This window comes from Silurus meridionalis, chromosome 12 (genome assembly GCF_014805685.1).
Source record: "Silurus meridionalis isolate SWU-2019-XX chromosome 12, ASM1480568v1, whole genome shotgun sequence".
Lineage (NCBI taxonomy): Eukaryota > Metazoa > Chordata > Actinopteri > Siluriformes > Siluridae > Silurus > Silurus meridionalis.
The window spans coordinates 21,486,857-21,511,085 of record NC_060895.1 but is presented as its reverse complement, the minus strand read 5'-3'; the positions used below and the strand labels follow the sequence as shown (position 1 = coordinate 21,511,085).

At 38.3% G+C, this 24,229-nt stretch overlaps 1 protein-coding gene across 1 annotated transcript in view; it reads left to right on the top strand.

Annotated features, from left to right (window-relative positions):
• nbeab (neurobeachin b) overlaps positions 1-24,229 on the top strand; it is a 426,194-nt gene that overhangs the window by 268,456 nt on the left and 133,509 nt on the right. The window contains 1 exon segment of the mRNA XM_046863205.1: positions 14,338-14,462. Coding sequence (XP_046719161.1) covers positions 14,338-14,462 — 125 coding nt within the window.

Here is a 24,229-nt window from a genome sequence, read left to right as displayed (position 1 = left end):
ATCAGAGAATTTTCTTTTTTTATATCAGATGCTGTAATAAGTAGCATAGATTGGAAAAGGATTTTGAATGGAGTCTCCATTGTTATTTCTCTTTCTAGAACTTTTCTTAGGCAGATGTGTCTGTCGTTCACCATGGCAGGTCTGGATTCTTCAATTTGATTGGTCATTAGTAAATTGCCACATTTGATTGGTCAGTAGTAGAATAGCACATTTGATTGGTCAGTAGTAATTGCCACATTTGATTGGTCAGTAGTAAAATGCCACATTTGAATGGTTAGTAGTAGAATGCCACATTCGATTGGTCATTAGTAGAATGCCATATTAGATTGGTTAGTAGTAGAATGACACATTTGATTTGTCAGTAGTAGAAGTGCACTTATTCTCATGATACTAATAGTGTGGTGTCTCAATTGTTAAGGCTCTGGGTTACTGATCAGAAGGTTGGGGGTTTAAGCCCCTCTTCCGCTAAGCTGCCACTTTTGGACCCTTAACCCTCTGTGCTTCAGGGGTGCTGTATCATGGCTAACCCTGCACTCCAAACCCAGCTTCCTAACATCGCTGGTATATGCGAAGAAAAAATCACTGTTCTGTAAAGTAGATGTGACAAATATAAAGCACCTTTACCTTTTTTACCTTTAATTCGATACCCAGTATCAGGTTTAAGTTGATAACCACAATATTTTGGGATATTATATTCTGTAACAAAGAGTAAAGACTGAAATTGGTTTTGATACAAGTTTTTGGAAGAAATCTCCAGTGTAACAGTGTTACATTGTAACATTTAAAAAAGAAATCTGTAATTTCAAAACATAAAGCTTTCTGGAAAGAATGGCGGTATTGAGTAAGGAAATGTATTTTAAGAATTCGAAATATTTACATTTTAAGAAGATTGTCTTTTTTTTCTCTTGTAACGATTGACTTGTTTATGGTATGTACTGTAAACTACATAGATAAAGATTTGTGGACACCTACACAGGATTTCACTAGATTTTGGAGTGTACTTTTGGAGAATTGTACTTATTCAGGTACAAGGCCATTAGTAATATCAGGGACTGCTGTAGGTGAGATGAGGAGGCCTGGGGTGCAGTCAGCGTTCCAGTTCATCCTAAAGATGTTTAATAAGGTTGAGGTTGATCTTCCACTACAACCCATGTAAATCATATCTTCATGGAGCTGGCTTTGTGCACAGGAAAGATGTTATCCTACCACATCCAAAGACTCCATATATGTGTATATTTATAAATCATAATATTTATAATATGGTTATAATATAATATACCCATCTCTAGACAGAAGGGACAGTATATACATTTTATGTAGCAGCGTGTCTGAAAATAGAGCCAACTGAAAGCCAAATCATAGATTTATATTAATGATCTTGCTAAATCACTTCTCTAATTACAAATCAACACTAAATTGTATAAAGTGGGCACTGTTTATGAATGATAACTATTAGACAATGTCATACATCTTCAAACATGGTTGTATTCTCAAATTTAAAGTAAGTTAGCGCCAACAGAATCTCTCCTCTCCGATGTTTTCAGTTTACTCTATTCCCAATAAATAACCTGGTCCATACACCTTACTTCATTTGACCAGCGTTAAATCTGTTGTGATGGTGATAGTAATAGTGTGGAGGGTAATCCCATGCAAATCTGTTCCTTTGTTGTTCTTTTCAATACATGTTCATCTGTTTGTTCTTGAACCTCCACTCAAGCTTCCCTTCCCCGAGGGCATGCTTAACCTTGCAGCCTGCACTAATTATCTCTGGAAAGACTCCCATCTGCACTGTCATCAATTTCAGGGGCATCTGGGGTTCCCCTCTGATCCACGGCCCCATCCTGGATGAAAGTAGATGGACGGTTTGGCGAAGCAGCCGAGAAGGGCCGTCTGACCTGCGCTAGAACTCTGTCTTTCACCCAGGCAGGTTGTGTCTGTGTTCATCCTGTTCAATCGCTCTGACAAGTGCCACTCGTATCCTTCAGGACACTCGGAGGTAGTTACGTCTGATTTATAGCAAGGATACAAAGAGAGAGCCTCGTGTCCTTACATGACATTAATGACCTGAGCGGTGAAAGGGTCACATGTTCGCATCCAGTCAAAGGATTAGTACTGATAAGGGATGTTTGGGCCCAATGCCGGTCACTTCCACTCTGTCTGATTTGACCAGGCTGTATGTAACTTTAGTGTCTTCCTTTATTCTTCTGATTAGATATTAAAAGCTAGCGTGGATGAAAAATAAAGAGGAGTGAAAAACTGAATGATCCACCAGCATATGGTCGCCAGTTGGCCTGCGATGATGTGATGGGACCCTTTATGAATTCTCCAATCCGGCTGAAATGTGTCTTGTGCAATTTGTGGGAGAAGCCCGAGCTCAAAGGCTGGGCTGAGGAGTGAGAGCTGATCGTTTTGAAACTACAACACGGCACATGGGAATGCCAGGCCACTTCTCCAGCCAAAGGGAGATTCACAAGCTCGGCTTGCCAAATATACACCCTCCCCCCCCCAACCCCCTCCCAAGTGATTTATGCTCCAAAGAAAGAATGTAATAGTTTACCATTTTTGAGCTGACCCTAGAGGAGTCATGTCACATATATTTTGAAAGGAGGGATTAACATATTTCCTTCGCAAATCGCTTTCGTCAGACGTTTGTGATTGTGGGTTTCGAATTCCCCTGTCCCTACAAAGAAATAGCGTTTAATTCAATTACGGATGAAAAATGAATCCAGTTTCCTTCATAGATTTATGATCCAAAAAATGATGATGTTTAAATTCCTATAAACCATCTATTTATGCTGTGTTCTAAATCTTTCCCTAATATATTATAGTGCAAAATGGTCTTTAGCAGGTTTTTATAAGTGATTTTATTTAGATGGGAATTTAATATGTAATATTATTTGATTTACAATTTCAATTTATATTTATTTTCGATCATTTAGAAATCATTCTGATTGGTCAGAGGGTGTTTATGTCACGTAAGATTCGGGAAACAGAAGCATGTGCAAGAACCCTTGGAGGTGGTAGCTTAGTAGTTAAGGCAGCGAACTTTGGATCTGAAGGTTGTGAGTTCAAATTCCAGCCACACCAAGTTTTCATGCATAGGCCCGCAAAACGTAAGACTTTTAGCTTTGTGTTTATTTACTTTCTGGCTCTGACTTAAATTGCGTCGTCATTTTTGAAAGCCTTTGTTTTTAGAGTCAAGCATTTTCAAAAGTATCCACTTTGGCGAGTGTTTTAAAAAATATATGTTCTTTTTAAATAAAAATCCTGGCCAAATAGTGAGGTAGACTGTGGGCTTGGTGAATCGTGGAAGTGTCTCAGGTGCGAAAACATGTGACATGGTCCCATGAGGTGGAGTGGGTAATGGGTAGTGTAGATTGTGACCATATTCCTGACAGTTGATTACTTTTCTATAACATAAACCTCGATAAATATTTCTGCCTATCATTGTGCTCCTAAACATCCATTATTCCTAAAGTAACAACTTACTATAGGAACACCTGGGGAAGGTGGAATCTCAATGGTTAAAAGGTCAAAGGTTTGACCCTTAGCTGTGCCAAGCTGCTGCTGTTTGGCCCTTTAGCAAGGCCCTTAACCCAATTTTAGACCTCAGCTTCCTAACAAGCTGCAAAAAGAAGGAGTGCACTTTGTATATGTGACAAGTAAAAGTGTTAAAGTTTACAAACTTTTACTTCAGACAATCGATATAACCGAATAGATGAAAAAAACAACCTCTATAATAGTTGATATGTCAAAATATTTCGTAAGAATGCATGTTTATGCAACCGTTATGTATAAAGTCTCCAGTGTTCAGTGTTACTTTTTTGTAACAGTCAGAGGTTTTCAGACAATGGAAAGTCTTTAGTGAAGAAGAGCTTTTTCTTTTCAGCATGACAAGCTCTGGTTTTTGTCTTATTTACTTCAAATGAAGGAGGGGGGGGAATTGGGGGCTGGTAAAGGGTTGATTGTTTACAAGAGGAACTAACTTGCTTCCGAGATTTTCCACAGCATTAAAAGCAACTATACATGAATTAAAGGAATTATACTATATTAAATGATGTAAGATGTTCCGCTTTTGAAAACGAATCAATTTTGGGGCATCGACTCGATTCCCACTGATGTTTTTCTTTAATACTTAATTGAGCTCCAAAATATATTTATATTTCTTCACAAATCCCAGCAATGTAGGAAGCTGTGCTTCAGAGTGCGGGGCCAGCCATCTCACACTACCCCTGGAGCACAGAGGATTAAGGGCCTTTCTCAAGGGCCCAAGAGTGGCAGCTTGGCAATAATCCGACCTTTTGATCAGTAACCCAGCATCTTAAATTCTAATCTTAACTACTATTAGTATTAGTAGAATTATTGCCATTCTACTACTGACCAATCAAAAAGTGTCATTCTACAACTGACCAAAGTGGCATTCTGCTACTACATGCTCATCAGACGTGTTTACATTTACGGCATTTTGGCAGATGCCCATATCCAGTGCGACTTACAGTTATCTGTTATAAAGCTGAGCAGGGCTGAAAAGGGTTAAGGGCCTTGCTCAAAGGCCCAGCCATGGCAGCTTTTTGGTGGTGGGATTGGACGTACCAGGAATCGAACCCATGACCATCTTATCCACTGAGCTACCACTTTTTCCCCATAACAGCACACCCTCTAATGTTTAATTCAGACAGTTAAAGATGCAGAATGTAAAGAATGATGCTTTAAATAGGACTTCATTCTTTTTTAAGTATTTATTCAAAGCCGGCGTTGTGGTAGCACTGAGAAAAAGCAGGACCCTGTGCATTTCACAGAGAGGCCCATCATTAGCACCACTTATGCTAATTACATCCCATTTATGCTCCCAATGGAGGCATTGAAAGAGAATATAATGGTGTTTTATTGAATCCCACCATTTTTTATTTTTTTTGGTTGAGTACTCTGGTCTAAAGCAGCCCTGCGAGCTGTTACTACAACTCTGATGTCTTGAATGACCTTAAATGGTGATATAGAAACTATAGCAGTTCCATATATAGTGGTGATTAATATGTGCAACATCATACACTTTGGAAAAATATCTATTTGTCTTTTTTTTGGACTCAATCTGCTTTTCAGATATTCTGGGCAATGTATGGTTCTATACACATTGCTATGCAAGACAATCATTTTGTTTTCGGTCACACCGGCCTAGCGAATCTATCTCGAATGAAACAGCTGTACAGCGGTACACGGAATCCGACTATATCTCGCCGTGTCTGCGCCAAGGAAATAGGAACGTCTGTCATGGGAACCATCCTGTTGTAAAACCCTCCACATCGTCCCCATATAAGTCCAATATATTTTCACGGCCTTTCAAACAAGCCGTCTCTCTTCCTCTATACCCAAACACTGCCACTGATATATATATATATATATATATATATATATATATATATATATATATATATATATATAATGATATATAAATATAAAATTTTTCTTATGAAATTCTCGATTTCTCCTTTTACTTCCCACTGCGCCGCTTGAGCCTGAATCATGGCTGTCGGATTTTTTTATGGCCGTGCACAAACAAAGGCCGTCCCCCGTGGACAGTGGAGTGTTAAATCTAACACTCAGAGGCTCCTCAAACTCACGTATTTAAGCGGACAAACCCATTGTTGTGCATTTACAGTACACACTTTTGTTGATAATGACCGTCGCTCTGCTGAGACGGTCGTGGTGGTTATCAGCGCTGTGGAAATTAGCTTTTAAAATGCAGTAGAAAAGTCCATTTATGTGATTGATGGCTGATCGGACTAATAAATCTGAGCTTCTTGCGAGGAGGGGCGGGTCCTGTGCCATCCTTTATGTCTGTCAGGAGACGTGGGATTGCTAAAGTGGAGCGGATCAGGAGCTCATTCTAGCCCGTGATTGCCATTTAGATGAAACGACTGTCGGCGTCTAGCCAGCGATATACTAGCAAAGATCTTTTCTTTGAGCTGTATTTTTTTTTTTTGTCGGTTTTTGGTTTCAGTACAATTAAAATGTCACTGTTGTTAAAACTGAGACACGATGGAGGATCAAGTCATGTCATGTAATTTTTTTTTTTCATTTGCCGGGACAGTGTGCTGGATAGACTTGTGTATAAGACTTCTTTTTGTTTTAGTGCTCACTGAATGCTTCTTTAACACAGTAATTGAAAAAAGAACTAAATTGTGGACGAATTCATGAGGTAACGTTTTAAACTGTGGACAAATCCTACAAGTCTTAGCATGTCCAGCTAGTTAAGTACCCAATAAGTGAAACTTATACTTATATATTTATTAACCCTTTATAATAAAGTATCCAAAGTAGTATCTAGTTTGCTAGATAAGTCTAGACAAGAACTTTATGGACAAAAGTATTGGGACACCTGCATTTTCCAGCCACTGTTACTACAATGTTAGAGGCACACAATTGTACAGAATGGTTTTGGATCTTTTAGCATTCCCCATTGCTTGAACTCGGGGACCTTAACCTGTTCCAGCATGACAATACCCCCTGTGCACTAAGCCCGCTCCATGAAGATATGCTTTACATGGTTTGGAGTGAAAGATCTTGAGAATCCTACTATAGAACTTTGACCATCCATTGAGATGAATGTCTGACTGCACCCCAGGCCTTCACAGCAAATAGGGACTAAATATGGAATTATCACCATCTAATAAATGGCATTGCTAATCACATCCATGTCGATTCAGTATAACCTGAAATTTTATACAACAGTTCCATAAATACGAAATTAATATCAAGTAAGTGATGTTTTGGATAAAGTTTGTTCAAATATATTGTTAATGTGGCTTTACTAATAAAAACAAATCAAATCACTTTATAGCTAGTCAGCTAGCTTTTAATTGATTTGTTCATTAAAGGCACCACTGGTGAAATCCTATAGCTATCTTTGATCTTTTCCATCTTTATCTGACAAGATTTGATATGTTAAGTGTATGTTCATGAACATGCATCATATGACTATACAGGTAGTCCCCAACTTACGAAGAAGATGCGTTTTGATAACTTCATTGTAACTTGAAAATATCAAGACGAGACATGAATTATTATGGTGTAGTATTCTGTTATTTGTTGATCATTTAACAAATTACAGTGCATAAATTTATCAAAACAGAGAAATTTTCAGTACCGTATTGTATAAACTACAGTGATGATGGTTCGACTTGCGATTTTTTGACCTATGTGTTTTTGGTGTTCCAAAGCCCAGCTTTAACTCTTGTCTCTCTCCTTCTTATTGGCGTCACCCAAGCCCGGATAAATGGGGAGGGTTGCATTAGAGAGGGCATCCAGCGTAAAAACGTGCCAAATCAAACATGCGGATGATCCGCTGTGGCGACCCCTAATGGGAAAAGCCGAAAGAAAGTAATAACAGTATACTACCCTGTACTGATTCCCATTCTTTAAGTCTCCTGGGTAGGTTGGGCTCAACTTACGAATGGTCATCATACAGACAGTAGGGTCATTGAAACGCATCTTTATTGTAAGTCAGGGACTACCTGTATATGTATGGTGAACAGTATGGGGTAGTATACTGTAATTTTTTAATAATCTAACAATTTACAGAACATTATTTAAACCAGAGCGATTTACAGTACGATACTGTAAACTATACAGCATATACAGCATCTCTCAAAACTAAGTACACCCCAAACAATTTAAATTTTTCCTCTCAAGGGACAATACTATAGAAATGAAACTTATATATATTTTAGAGTATCAATGTGCAGCTTGTGTAGCAGTACAGATTTACTGTCCTCTGAAAAGAACTCAACATACAGCCATTATTGTCTAAATAACAGTTAACAAAAGTGAGTACACCCTAAGTAAACATGTCAAAACTGTGTCCAAAGACAGTTATTTTCAGAGGAGAGTAAATCTGCACTGCTATACAGGCTTCACACTGACTACTCTAAAATATATCCAAGTTCGATTTCTATAGTATTGTCCCTTCAGAACATATACTCAAATGGTTTCTGAAATGTGAGGGTGTACTCACTTTTGTGAGATACTGTATGTATGTGGCAGCAGGCGCATGGACGAGCACTGTTTCGCCAGTGGAGGTAGGTTGCTAACGCTGCTACGTTGCTGCTATTTTATCGCTATGGTCATCGTAAAATGAAAAAAAAATCTAACCGTCGTAATTTGGAGAAAATATTTCGATTATTTTTTAAAATACATTAATTACAATTGCTTTAAGAACAATATATTAGAAAACCCACTACAATCCTTTAAACTAAAATTTAGCCCAATATTCAAGAAAAATCCTCTCAGGATTCCAGATCGTCTATACCATCCTGATCGTATGAGGAACAATAGTGGTTGTATTCTGTATGACATCACAAGAATCAGCATGTCAGATTTACAAACGATTGGTGTGAGATGGTTTTCCCAGCGGTTGGAGTTCAAACCGCTCCTGAGCGCTGGCCATCCATCTCCCAGCTGTGTGTTTCCCTTATCTACACCCTCCTCAGGAAAACCCCCCCACCCCCAGCCGCCCTCGGATCAAGACCACCCTGAGTGTCCAGACCCTCATTACGATACTCACTCACTTCTGATACATGAAAAAACCGTCTTAATTGCTGACCAATGCGCCGTAATGCATTGCCCGGACTCCTTTCCTGTCCTGAACAAACAGCTTCCAAAGTAAAAGCACATGGTTTGCGGGGACAAGACGGGTTATGCTGCCATCAAGTAATATTCTGTTTATTGTCCTTTATAATTTGCCTTCGCTTTGCTTTTGCGTTTAATTCCTTTCTTGTCGGAGGAGAAAAAGGAAACGCTCAAATCTTTTTTTCTGAACTTGCCGCTCGCTGCTGCTGCACCGCTGTCAAACTGAATCACATTCATCATACACAGCCGGGGACTTGTGTTTTCAGCAAGCTTCAAAGCCTCAAAGGATTCCTACCCCACCCCTTGCTAGCTTCTCCTGGCAGATTTGGAGGTCATAATCGTAAACAGTGATCGCTTGGGTTCCTTTTGCGGGTTCTGCATTTATTTTTCACAGTGTAATCGTGCATTTACAAAAATCGTTTAAGCAGATTTGGTCCCCGGACGTCTCGCACTGCGAAGACAGGCCTGGTTCTCGACTCGGGATTGACAGCAGACAAGCCCTCGGCGCTGTGTACTGCTTTTCATACCGTGGCACGTGATGAACCTTTGACATGCTAGCACATACACTACGCACTCCTGATTGATGCTAAACTGAGACTGGGCTCGTGTTGCTGTCGGCTAAGTCTCTGCAATGGCCTGATTTTCTGACATTTGTAGATATATTCACAGGCTTTTGTGTTTCCGTGTTGTTGTTTTTTTTTTTTTTTTGCCAGGGGGGTCGGGATGGGATGTGATCCTGCCGTAACACTTTAATCTGTTTAGTCTGCCTCAGTGTTATGGCAGGGTGCAGAGAGCTCTATATAATCCCACCCATAGCTCGAGGAAGCACTTGGATTCGAGCCCTGTTTTGTAAATGGCTGCCTCGTCTTGTGGAGAGAGTGCTCTGGCTGTTATTGTTATTGTACTCCCTCGCTTTTTTCTGACTTGTTTTGTTTTTCACTTTCTCCTCACTTTTTTTTCATGGGAAGGACAATCTTGCATTCAGTCCCAAAGGAAGGAAGCAGCCTGTTTGCTTTCTTTATTAAAAACAGAACAAAACAGATGCCCTGACACCCACCCCACCCCACAAACTTTTATACCTGCCACCCACACCCCTTCCAATCTGCAATTCATAGCTTGGATTTGCATATTTGAAAGCGATTTGCTGTCATATTTTATGATGTAATAACACCTGCCTGTTACACCATTTCTATTAACTCATTTTCATTCAGTTTCTTTTTTACATTTATTAGCCTACAATCTAAATGTTAGCTAACAACAGGTTTAATATTTTTTTATATTTTCGATCTGGTTTAGCTTTGACATCAAAATATCCGTTAAAGAATCACAATGAAGTATTAAAATGATCTGTTTTACTATAAAAGTATTTATTTAATGTAAGTTATTAAACATTTTTTTAAATATGTGTATGTATATATTTTTATTTATTTATAAATAAATTGTAATAAATCTATTATTTTTTTTTATATAAATACGGAGTTATTTAGTACTAAATATAGATTTGATTATTCTAATGTCTTACTTTTTTTCATGAATAAATGGCGACATATTTATTTCGCAAAGTAACATTGCTATAGTATTTTATACAAAAAAGTAGCAAGATTATCATTATTATTATTATTATTATTATTATTATTATTATTATTATTATTATTTTAATTGAAATGTTTTTTCAACTATATAAACTACTCGCTTCGCATTGGTGGTGAAATGATCACCAAGCAGCTTGCACATTTCTGCCCACGTTCCCTGTAATGAAGACAAACCACAATGACGGAATTTGCTGATTGTCTCTTCCCATCTTGTCATCTGTTCCACCAATTACCACCATCATCACTCTCCTTTAACATCCCTCAAAACCCTGGATGTGGTAAATTACTTGCAGTGTTATTTCTCTCTCTCTCTCCTTCTTTTTCTCTCTCTATCGACATGCTAAAGCTCTTGCAACATCCCTGGCCTGAGCACAGTGGAAAAGAGCTGCACTTAGTAACTTGATGCTTGTCCTGGCCCATAATGGTTCACATTAGCTGTGAGCAATAAAATTAGCCCAGGTCCTTGCTAATGTTGGAATAATCGTTCACGAAGATGGTTCCCACATGCCGGAAACTTGTTGTTTTCCCTTTCTCTTTCACATCTGTTCTGTTCGTTTCTTTCCTTTTTCTTTTTTGCACGTCTGCTAATTCACCCTTATCAATAATAGATACGAACGCAGTAGTCCACCGCTCGCTCGAGGGCCTCACCAATCATCTAGATGAATATTTCAGCACATTATTTTAATCACGGCTGCTCCGTACGCTGTGGCGGTGATGGTGGTGGGGGGATTGTTTTATTAGTGCGAGCTGTGGCTGTGGTAAGACCCCCACCCCTCGTTTCTCCCTCCGGCCCTCCCTTCCTGCCCTCCCTCCTAGCATCATTAAACTGCACGCTGTCTGCATATGGAGTCTTACCTCTGATTTACAAGATTTGTTAAAAAAGGACGGTAAAAAAACGCAGGCGAGGCGCGCCGTGCCGTTTAGATGTGTAATTCGACCCCATGTTTGGTAATGGGACTGGCTGTTATTTATACGCGTGCTGCCAAGGCTGCTGCCTGGAAGCCCCTCATGCTGGGAGGCTTCATCGTGGCTTTAGGACAGATTACATCTAACTACACGCAGCTTTGTGATTTGCAGCTGAGCGCTTTGCATAAATTCCGAGTTGCTGTATCCTCCGAGTTCTCGAGTCACTGAATGAACGAGTTAAGTTACAATCACCTGCAAAAAATTTTGACACCCACCCCCCCTTTTTGTCCTCCAAAATCATTAATAATAATAATAAGATTTATTTTATATAGCAAGTTTATAAGTTACATCTCAGAGAACTTTGCCAGCATAGAAATAGAGAATAAAATGAAATAAACATCATACATCATCATACATCACAAAGCTCAATAGGAAGAAAATTACAAAGTTTTGGTGGACAAAAAGAAACGGGTCTCCCGTAGAACGTAAATGGCTGGGAGAAACGACTAAAAAGCCCAGAATCTAAAAAGTTAAATTAAAGAATTGAAGTGTTGGGTTGTGCAAAATAGCGTGTCTGTAATGATGATGTTGGAATTATTTCATGGTTGGGATGTTGGTAGTATTTTAGTTTATACTCGCTTCAAGGCTACGCTAAGAGAGCCGGAGAGGTAAACACGTTCACCATCTCGGAGCATGACGTGAGAAGGGCTTTCAGGAGAATTCAGGAAGGCATCAGGACCAGATGGCATCACAGGTCGGGTTTTGAAAGGAATTATGCAAAAATGCTGTTTGTAAACTACAGATCAACGTTTACACCATAACTCCTTCCAGTCTCACCTCTAAGTTGGAGGTCCTGGGACTCAGCCCACCCCTTTGTCAATGGATCTCCAGCTTCCTGACAGACAGACCACAAGCCAGACAGGTGGGAAAAACACACCTCATTCACCCTCACCCTCAGCACTGGAGCTCCTCAGGGTTTTGTTCTGAGCCCCCTGCTGTAAACACTATACACACATGACTGTGCAGCCACTTCCAACTCTACCACCATCATCGAGTTTGCTGATGACACTGTTGTGGTAGGCCTGATCTTCAACAATGACGAGACAATCTACCTACATGAGATCAAAAACCTGGAGAGATGGTGCCAGGAGAACATTCTTCTGAATGTCAGCAAGACTAAAGAGTTGATAGTGGACTTTAGCACGAAGCACGAGCGGTCATAACAATCGCTAAACATCAACGGGACCCCAGTGAAGAGAGTGGACAGTTTTGCGTATCTTGGTGTTCACATCACACAGGACCTGTCTTGGTCTTGTCACATCAGCACCCTGGTGAAGAAGCAGCATCTGTACCATCTGAGACGCCTAAAGGACTTTAAACTATCCTCTCAGGTGACTATTGAGAGTGTCCTGTCGGGTAGCATCACTTCCTCATCACTTTAACTCTGGACTTGCACAGCACAGTGTCACTTTATTCTGCACATGGACACTTTAAGGACAAATCACACTAATCCCTTTCTGGCAATTTATATATAAATATATATACATTGGTGTAAAAAAAAGTTCCTGATTTCTTATTCTTTTGCATGTTTGTCACACTTTAATGTTTCAGATCATCAAACTAATTGACATATTAGTAAAAGATACACAAGTGAACACAAGATGCAGTTTTTAAATTGAGGTTTTTATTATTGAGAGAAAACAAAATCCAAAACTACATGGCTCTGTGTGAAAAAGTGTTTTCAACTTCAATCCAAAGGAACTTGGCTGTCTCTCTCTCTCTCACACACACACACACACACACACACACACACACACACAGAGACACTCAAATAAACAATCTCATTTAACTGAATGCACAAAACAATGTTTACTTGTACAGTATATATTATTATATGAACAAATCATTTTGCATGATCACACATCTACTGCTTGATGCTGCAGTGTTTACCGTCTGACTGTCTGGTTTTCTTGTTTTGTTTGGACTGAATGTTGCCCTCGTAAACTTTATGTAGTGTCCTAGTTAGCTTTGTGTTTTGTCTTATTTTATCTTTGTGTTGATTTTGGTGTTTTATGTAGCACCTTGGTCCTATGGAGAGTGTTGTTTCCTTTTATAGGGTACTTTGTACACCTTCTACGTACTACTGTGTATGTGTGACAATCTGCTTTGGTTGCATTGGACTTATTAAACATTAACTCCTATATTAATATTAACTTATTATTAACTTATTTAATACTGACGCCAATATTTAAATAGATCCGGTTTAAAGAAAGACAAATGGATTAAATAAGATCTGGTGGTTTCTAGTTTTAGTTCACATACACTACATGAAAGTACAGTATGGTGTGTGTGAGGTCGTTTATTTAGATCTTAATTGTATGATTATATTCAGTTTCTTTTACAAATATGGTGTTGATTGTATTTTTAAGGATTTTAATCCAAAAACTAAAAAAAGAAAGAAAAATATTTTTTTAAATGTTGAATTCTGGAAAAAGGAACAAACAAACAAATAAATAAGGTGATTGTTAATTTTTTTGATATTTTTTGAAAGGATGCCAATACTTTTAATAATGAGAATATGAAGTGTTATGTATATATATATAGGTCCCAGAGTTACAATGATTTATGATTTGACTTGAGATTTTTCGATCTTACAATGACGATAGATATACGTAAAAATTGTCAAAATTGTAAAAATATTTAAAGTTTCGTGCGGCAGGCAAATGTAACAGCGTACGTTCCGCCCCCTACTGTCGACACATACATACAATACATATACTGTAGACTGTGGCGTGTATGCAATACGGTAATGTAAATAGCTCTGTTTGGTTATTTGTTTGGGTATTTTATTAAATTTAAACAAATCAAAGTGTACTACTCCATACTGAACATTATTCTTTAAGACTCCTCGGTAAGAAATGTTTCATCTTACGATATTGTCAAGTTACGATGGCGACAGTGTAACGCATCTCCATCGTACTGTAAGTCAGGGACTACCTGTATATATTATTCCTTTTCTTTGTTATATCTGATCACTCATAAATGTTATTTTGTTCATTTTTGTTACATTTAAAAAAAAAAATTTAATATGCATATTAGCATATCTAATATGCATATTCATTAAATCTAGATGTCTTACCAATATCTGTATTAAAAATAATGATTACAAAATTAAGTCTTGCTTAATGTGTTCTTTTCGTTTTTCTCTCTGCAGTCAGCTGCATGACTTTTGGCGTCTTGACTACTGGGAAGATGATCTCAGGAGGAGGCGGAGATTTGTCAGGAACCCTTTTGGCTCCACCCACTTGGACATCTCGTGCAAGTCTCTGGACGACTACGGTGAGTAATTTTGCCAGCAGCCAATCAAAACACAGCTGGAGTTTGGCTCATTATCCCCAAATCACATTTTTTTTATACAGAATAACATCATTGTTTCATGTGGGTTACACACACACACACACACACACACACACACACACACACACACTCACACACACACATGCACACAGAGCTTTATCCAGGCCTCTCTTGGAGGTTATGTATATTCACAAAGCTGAGAAAAAGTTTGTTCTTAATTTTATAGCAGGAACATTTACAAGACTTGTCAGAGGAACATGGTGGTGAGATTTTATAGCGGATTTTCTTACGCCAGCAACACACAGGATCGTGAAGCGAACTGCACTGCTCCTTTTGACCTGTTTGTTCTAACTGACGCACAATGTCGATTTGGCTCAGTGTCATGCAACACTGGCTTTTAAAACGAAACGGTTCAATAATATTAACTACTCCCGGCGCTTTTCCTCTGGGCCCTTCAGGATGAATACGAGAAGAGGCTGTATTGAGGGAACAAGGGCGAATCTATAACTTGGCAAGAGCGATAGATCGGGTTGTCCTATTTACTCGACTCGGATGAACGTTTCCTCTGAATTCGGGTCGGAATTCTGGCGCGGTAAACGGTTACTCACGAGGCATGTTTCAGATTTACGTTTTAGGTTGAAATATTCATCGACTCGTTTCCTTGATGCACTGAAATTGTAAATACATTGATCCAGTTTCAGGGAAAATGTCAGATGGCAGCTATATAAGTCTCCCTCACACACACACACACACACACACACACACACACACACACACACACACACAAACAGAGGATATGCCTACCAGCTGCTCTGTGATCTGCAGGTGGCCCCTGTTCATAACACAGCCACAGTAATTACTAGTGAGATTTTCTCTTTTCGTCTTTCTCCTCTTCCATTTTGCCTACGAACAGATTTCGAAAGTTGGCACGGCTTGAAAGGCGACTGAAGCTGAACCAGACACAAGTTACGATGTCAGATATATTGTACTTGATTACGAATAATAGTCGGCTTGTAGAAAAGTAGAACGAAAGAAAGGCGAGTGGCGGAAGAGAATTTTGAAATACACCTTACTAGAGTTCTGTATCCTACGAAACATTTTTTTTTTTTGGATAGTGCTTTCAACAATGGACATTGTCCTAAAGCAGCTCTGTGGGTTTTATGGGTTATGAAATATGAATTCATATGTTAGTTTAAGTTTAAGTTTGTCCTTTCTAAGTTTATCGGTAATGAGTGAGCCAGTAGTGACAGTGGAAATTAAAAACTCCCTGAAATGGTATGAGTAGAGAAACCTTGAGAGGAACCAGACTCAAAATCTGGGTGGCACCGAACGTCCATTAATTATATGAAAAGTCCAACCAATTCGAGTGTCACAAGCCTAGATATAAACCTGAGGATAGTTCTGATAGACAGAAACCAGAAATAGTTCAATCCAGGTCCCTGTAAATAATTTTCACGTTCAGATTTAGGCTTCTTACTCTCATAGCTGTGCACGTTCAGAGTTCCTGTACTGTTGAACCAACATGTTCACCATGGTTGAATTAAAGAGTCTTTAAATGAGTCCTTAATATGACTCAGAAGAAGAGTCGTCTCGAAGATTCGTTCATTTTCTACTGGATGTGCATGAGCAAAGCGTCACAAAATCTGTGTCAGTTATTTACAGGAAACAGAATGAAATAGTTCACCTCTCGATTCTTTTAGTCCAAGTTGTTAGTTTTTGGTTTTTTTTTTTAATATAATGTAAATCTTTTAGATGCTATGCGGTGCATTACACAGGAAACACAGTTGAGTAGTTCATCTTCTGAGTCCTCTGGTCCGAGTCGTTCGTTCATTTCTCACGTGACTGTGGAGTCTATATGTATATAACCAAAATTTTTATAAACCAAACTATTGCCACTCATCGGTAGGTTTCGATTCATTTTCTGTCATTCAGAGCTTATGGAGGTGTCCGTTAGCACTGTGAACACCAGCCCACAAACACATATGTTTTAACCCACACTGACACAATGCAATATATTTCCTGACAGTATTATTAAAAAAAAAGTGATGTATATAATATATCACAAAATATTATGCGTATTTTTTGTCCATTCCACTCCTGAGGGACCGGGATAGCTTTGACTGAGAACTTGATGAAGACCTGTGCTTTCTCATGGCTTTCGATGACAGAAATAATGTACCGCTTTGTCACGTTAAAGGGACCGCCTTTATCCAAGCGTGATTCCGAGCGAGGACAAAGTCAGGGCTTAGCTCCGCTGCATTTTAGTTCTAAGTGTGTCATAGAAAATAAGTGTTCTTACTTCTAGAAAAAAAAAACGCGAACCTTGCGTATGGCAAAATCCCAGACGTGCTAATTAATAAGGAATAGAAAAATGACAGAGTTACAGAAAAATCATCTAAACATTAAATGGAGTATGGTGCTGAAACAACACAATAAAAAAACGCTTCATCCTCTTTAACAATAGTGCCAGTGGTTTACCAGGTTTTTTCATCCATTTTAGTTACATGAAATGTTTTAAAGTGAGAAACCACAAAATGCAATGGGGTCTGAAGTTCTCAACATGGGGGAGTCCTTCCATCAGACTTTTGCAAGGCCCTTGGTGCTTAGTTCTATGTAAGTTCTTCCCCAAACTTTCACCACAAAGTTGGAGGTATACAATTGCATGGGACATCTTTGGATGTGGTATGATTACATTTTCCATTCACATGAACTAGGAGACCCAAACCTGTTCCAGTATTACAACATCAGCTCCATGAAGATGTGCTTTTTAAGGGTTGGAGTGGAAGATTTCTTACCAAAGAGCTCTGACCTCAACCCTACTGAACACCTTTGACTGCTTTCCAGGCCCACTCACCTCACCTAAATCAGTATCTGACTTTACTCACATTACCACCCATGAGGCTGAATGAGCACAAATCTTCACAAAGACAATCCCAAATCTAGAACATTTTCCCAGAAGAGCGGAGGTTATTGAAACCACAAATGTGGATTAGGATGTTCAAAAAGCCATGCAAATCTTGTATTCCACAAACATTTGTCTATATAGTGTATAGTGACATGTGCAGAGGAGGGACATTGGGTAGGAGAATGCTGAGGATGGAGCCACCAAGAGGGAGGAAAAGAGGAAAGCCAAAGAGGAGGTTTATGGATGTGGTGAGGGAAGATATGCAGGAGGTTGGGGTGAAAGATGCAGATGTAGAGGACAGGGGGGTATGGAGACGGATGATCTGCTGTGGCGAACCCTAATGGGAGAAGCCCAAAGAAGAAGAAGAAGAAGAAGAAGAATTTGTCTATATAGTGTATATATTTTATTTCCTAAATCCATTGATTATACTCTATCTATAGATTATACTCTCTCTCTCTCTATATATATATATATCTAAAACAGTACATTCATATTTCCCAAAATTCCTGCCATAGCTGCTGTTTTTTGGAAATACATCAAGGCCACTTAGAAGATAGAATGCAGCATTGTGATATTAAGGAATATAGTAAAGCATTGACCAAATGCAAGAATTGTTGTATCCATCCAATATTGGACCAATAAAAAAATAAAAAAATCTGACCAAAGGAAATATAATGGAGCGGTTTGCCAGACTAGTAATAAGTCGTTCAGGCTGCACAGCTGCGTATGTGAGCGTGTGGAGGTGGTTAGGTGGAAATAACCACTGAGGGCAAACATAAATACAGCTTTCTTTTTTTCTGGTTTCCTGAAAGCAGAGACTGTGATAAATCGCTCAGATAACACAAAAAAAAATCACTGGCATTTGAGTAAAGTCCGAAAGGGCTCCGATTTATCTGGAGTGGCATATTTTCAAACTACTTGTCAGACTGTCAGATGTGTTCGCGTACAGATTTACATCTCCTCTCCTGAGTGAAACAATATGATAGAATATGTTTTGGGTTTTTTTTAGGTAAAATCACTGTAATCTAATAAATACAATACATGAAAAAACAACAATTTTGGGACACCTGACACCTGATTCAGGAGACCAAAACCTGTTCTAGCAAAAAAGCACATACAAATCTCACGTCAGGTGTCTACAGATTTCCGACCTTATAATGTAACACCTCTATAACCGATGTGGTGTTATTTCTCCTTACTTTTGCAGACTATTTTTACAGATTATTGCACTCACAAAGCTTTAAGGTCTCAGAATCGCTTTTAGGGAGTGATTATGAAAAGAAAAGAGGCCAAAGCGTGCAGGTGGAGTTCTCACGTTCCCAGTTTCTAGACATTGTTACCCTTTTGTTGGTGTTGAGAAAATGTGCTTGTGTGCTTTCAACCCTCACCTCTCCATCTGTTAAGTGTGCTGACAATATAACGAGCCATTTCATCCAGGTCTCAGCCTCGTGAAACCATCGCGTCTTCCCGGCCTCAGCTTCGCTAGATTGTTAGCCGAGCGGAATTGGGTGAGCATGAAATGGGAGTGGGAGTTAATATCGATCGTGCTCTTTAACGGCTTGTTCTGCCTCCAGGTGTCCTTGCAGCCTCATTTTCAGGTGAGCAGTTCCACCGTGACCTACTGAAACCCTGCACGAAGATCTTTATAGCTTGTTATTGGAGTGCGAGTGTGAGTGTGTGTGTTTGTTTGGGTGCAGATTGATACTCATTACCAGTAACCTCCCCTATTCACAGTCCCTTCACCCTTTACCTTTCAAGCATAATTACTTTTGAAAAGTTTGTATTGTACTTGACAGTCATGTTTACACACACACACACACACACACACACACACACACACACACACACACACACACACACACACACACAGTAAAGTGATACTAATGCTCATAATGTGTAATTACATAATGCCTGATCGGTGCCTATAGATAGATAGATAGACAGACAGACAGACAGACAGACAGACAGACAGACAGACAGACAGACAGACAGACAGACAGACAGACAGATAGATAGATAGATAGATAGATAGATAGATAGATAGATAGATAGATAGATAGAACTTTGTCATTGCATAGTACAGATACACAGCAACGAAATGCCGTTTGGCATCTACCAGAAGAACAGAACAGTTTTAATTGTGCAAAATGAAAGTGCAGATAAATACGCATACATGTACAGCATGTAATATATAAGTGGATAAATGTAAATATAAAGGATCTGGCAGTGAAAAATGTGCATGAGCTGTTGAGTAAGTACACTAAGAATTTATGTAAACATATACAATACATATATAACCATGTAAACACATACGCAGGATGTGTGTAAGGCACAATGTAGAGAATGTGGAATATAAATATTTACAATATGGGATATATGTAAATATTTCCTATAACTGCACAAAAGTAATACACAGTTTATATACAGATGATACATGGATAATGCAGATAATATGGGATATACAAATAAAGTAATCTGCACTAAATAAATAAAAAATTATAGAAAGTATTCTTTTTTATTGAATATACAATAAATTATATATATAGAATCATTGGATGGAATGATTGAACAGAATGATATTATATATACAGAATAATTGTCCAGAATGATATGGAAGGGGCAGAGTGGAGCAGAACTGCATAATGATTACTGCAGTAGAACAAGTATCAGAGAGCCATTATCGGGGTTGGGCATGAGATACAAGTCTGGGCATAATACTGAGTAGGCACCAATCAGAAGCCCCATTTTTATGATGTCATTACGTAGATTTCTTACAAAGTATTTTGCAGTATTTTAATATTTACAAAAATACAAAACACTATAATAATTTGATACGAAATATGAAGCCATTTTCATCAACTTTCTCAAATACAAATGACAAAATCCTATTTTATATTTTAAATACACGTATCATAAATACTGCCCATCCCTGGCCATCAGAGTCCTAGCAGTGTAGTGTGAAGATCCTTCCATCCAATCCGCTCTTTCCTCTTTCCTGTTTTCAATTCATTGCAATTAAAACAGAATTCTGGTGGAAAGAGATTCTATATTTAAACTGAAGTCTTACCATGATCTACTTGCTTTTTTCTTCCACCAGCATTCTTGTTCCAAAACTAGCCCAATTTGCTCTTAGAACCGCAACCTTGGCAACCCTGAGCATATCCCCATGAAAGATCCTGCTAGTTTATTCCTCCGCTCTCTGGTGATGCAGAGCAGAAACGGAAATCATAACCAGACAAAGGCCGGGAATAGCAACCAGAAAGTGGAAGAGCAAAGAGAAAATTGAATAAAGACCTAACATGTGCCACTTTTGAAAATTGAGTACAGATTGTACGGATGATTTTTGCATGACACACTAACGCAGAGCCATGTTTGGCTGGATGCACGGTCTAAGCAGAAGAATTATAATGAACGCCTTCCACTTTCACTGGTTTCCGATTTCACCGAATGCTACACACAACTCCGTTTCTTTGTATTTACGGACGTAAATAACTGCAGACAAGACTGATAATTTCACCATTTTTGGTGTATAACAGTCACACTGGGTGCAATGGTGCTTAAACATTATGCTATTCCACTTCTTTTAGTTCAGGACGATGTGAATAGACCAATACTCATAAGCCCGAAAGGAACAGGCGACACACGTGACTCCATAACCACAGCAAGGCAATAAAAGTGTATGGCCAGTGGTAAGCAATGCCCCAGAGCTCCACCAATATATAAAACATGGACCTTTGGCTACAATAATACTGCTTTACTGTGGGCCTCCTTATCTGTTCCATATTGCACAGTAAAACTACCGAACGCTCATATATATATATATCTCTAGCCCAAAAGCTGCTTTCAAAAGCAGTAAATGTTTTTTTTCCCGTTCAACCCATGCTCTTGTGAAATCCCTTTTTCCTTTTAGAGGAGGAGCGAAAATAATAGTAATAAAAAAACATACGTTTTAGAAGTACAAACGAGACTCATTTTATAGGCTAAGCCGGTTTCCATGGCTTCTATTGAGTATTTAATACTTCATGGTTACAATTTGTAAAGGGCAAAAGTTTACATAAATAAAAACTAGACCTTTGTTTTAGAGTCTATCCAAGAAATGTTTCCAGATAAATGTAATAGATTGTGTACATTTCATAACCTAAACTTTGATATACTTATATAAAAAAAAAATAAAAAAAAATATATATATATATGAATTAATAAAACACTTCTCACAGGATGTAACCTGGAAATTACTGGCCTTTTGCATATATAGTGAGTTTGCAGATCTAGTACACGATTCAAAGTGAACAGACGAAAACTTTAAAATACATTTGAATCAAAGAAAAATGAAAGGTTTATATTTTATTACATTAATATATATTTTAATATCATATCAAAGGTTCAATAGAGTTCTTCTCAATAGGGTTGAGGGCAAATGTCTATAGCAGACCACTCAAGATTTTTCATCTCAAACCATGTAAAGCATATCTTCATGGAGCTGCTTTGGGCACAGGGGTATTCTCATGCTGGAACAGGCAGAGGTGTAAAGAGTACCCGAGACTCATATTTAAGTAAAAGTATAAATATTTTACTGCAAAATGTATCAATTCCAATATGACTTAAGTAAAAGTCTTAAAGTATCTGATTTAAACAGTACTTGAATATTTGACTCATATTGAACGTACACTGAAAGATGCTCTCGTCCTCATGTTAGTGAAAAGCCAAAAACAGTTGTAAGATTTTTATTTCTTAAAATACAAATCAAATCGCTCAAAATCAAAAATCAAAACAGCTTCTTTAACAAGCCAGAATGAAACAATGATCAAACAAGTCAGGAAAAAAAAACAAAAAAAACAGAGTATTAAAGCAGTCTTTCGAAAAGCGATCTTAAATTAACAAATAAAAGTAGAGAATCAAGTCACAAAGTAGAAGAACCATTAGAAATCAATTGAGAAATTACAATGGCGATGACGATGTAACAAATAAATAAACCACAGTTGATCAAGCTGCCGTGCGAAATCTAATTGGTAACTGTGATAATGTTTAAATAGAGTGGAGTAAAAGGTCCATATATTGAGTTATAAATGTTGTTGAGTAGAGAGTAAAAGTTGCTTATATATTTGATACTCAGTAAAGCTAGAAAGTGATGAAAAATGACAGCATATGACGCTACAGTAGCTCAAATACTTTACACCACTGGGAACAGGTTTGGGTCTCCTAGTTTAAGTAATGCATCTTATACAAATGCGTGCCTCAAATTGTTTGGTAACTGTTTGGCAAAACCACATTTGGGTGGAAAAGTCACAAGTCAGGCGTCCCAACACTTTTGTCTATAGAGTGTATTAGAAATTACAATGTAGTGATGTAAGGCCACACACCCCCCTCCCCCCTAAAAACACTGATGAAGTGAAGATACTTAAAAAATGTACTTAAGTAAAGTAACAAAGTGAAATACATGATAAAGCTCTTTATATCACTGTATATACTCTACATGCTAATCTTTAATCAATTCATTGTCTATTACACTACAACAGCACACCCTTGTTTTATTTCCTACCGATTAAAAGTAAAAGATGTTCCACCATTATTTTTAATCTTATGGGTTTTAACAATTTTAACTTAGTATTTGATTACAGATATTTCTCTTATCAGCCTCTTACCCCTAAAATTGGCAGATCAAGAATATTCTGTTTTTTCTCAATCGTGAATGCAATGCCATCTGCGGGGGATGTGGTCTAGTTTTGCATCTGGTTTCTTTACCTGTCTGTGTTTATCTGTTGGTATGGGCCTGAGCGTTCACAGAGCCTTTCATGAACTGGTGGGGTCTGGTTTTATTCTGGCGCTGGAATGAAAGTGAAAGTGAAATCCGGCCCAAAAAGCTTTTCACGCCTCGCTACTAATGTTGACAAATGGACATCGTTGTGCTTTCGTTTGAAAACATCTAAACGGTGTTGGTTTTCATGATGCTGTGTTTATCTGCCGTGCTTCTCAGCATTTCTACTAATTTCCAATTTTGGGGATCTGCTTTACTTCTTGGATCTTTGATGGTCAAATGTTGCAAAATTGAATATTCCTTCCTTGAGGAAGTAGTGGCTCAGTTCAGTGATTAAGGCTCTGGGTTACTGATCAGAAGGTTAGGGGTTTCAAGCCCCAGTATCACCAAGCTGCGATTCTTGGGCCCTTGAGCAAGGCCCTTACACTGTGCTCTAAATGTACTGTATGACTTATCCTTTCTTCTGATCTCAGCAATATTGATATCTATCTATCTTTTTTAACTTGTTTCTATTTTATTGTCATCTACATTTTCTATCTATCTATCTATCTATCTATCTATCTATCTATCTATCTATCTGTCTGTCTGTCTGTCTGTCTGTCTGTCTGTCTGTCTGTCTGTCTGTCTGTCACTTTTGTACGTCACTTTGGACAAGGGTGTCTGCTGAATGTCACAAATGTAAATGTCTATCTATCTATCTATCTATCTATCTATCTATCTATCTATCTATCTATCTATCTATCTATCTATCTATCTATCTATCTATCTATCTATCTATCTATCTATCTATCTATCTATCTATCTATCAACTGTTAGTCTCCAATCCCTACCATGTTTTTTTTTTTTCCGTCTCGTTGATGAAAGCTTTTCAGCTATAAAAAAAATCTATGACAGTCAAATCCACCCCATGACACGAGGTGCTGTCCATGAACCTCAGGGAAATCCTTGGAGGGCTTCTCTTGAAAAGAAACGTCAGAAGAGTGTAACCTGCCTCAGTTTTTTTGATAAGCAGGCCACATTTCCATCCTTTCATTTCCATCTCGTCTTTACTGAACGCCTCTGTTCTGACCTTGAAGAAGACAAATCCAC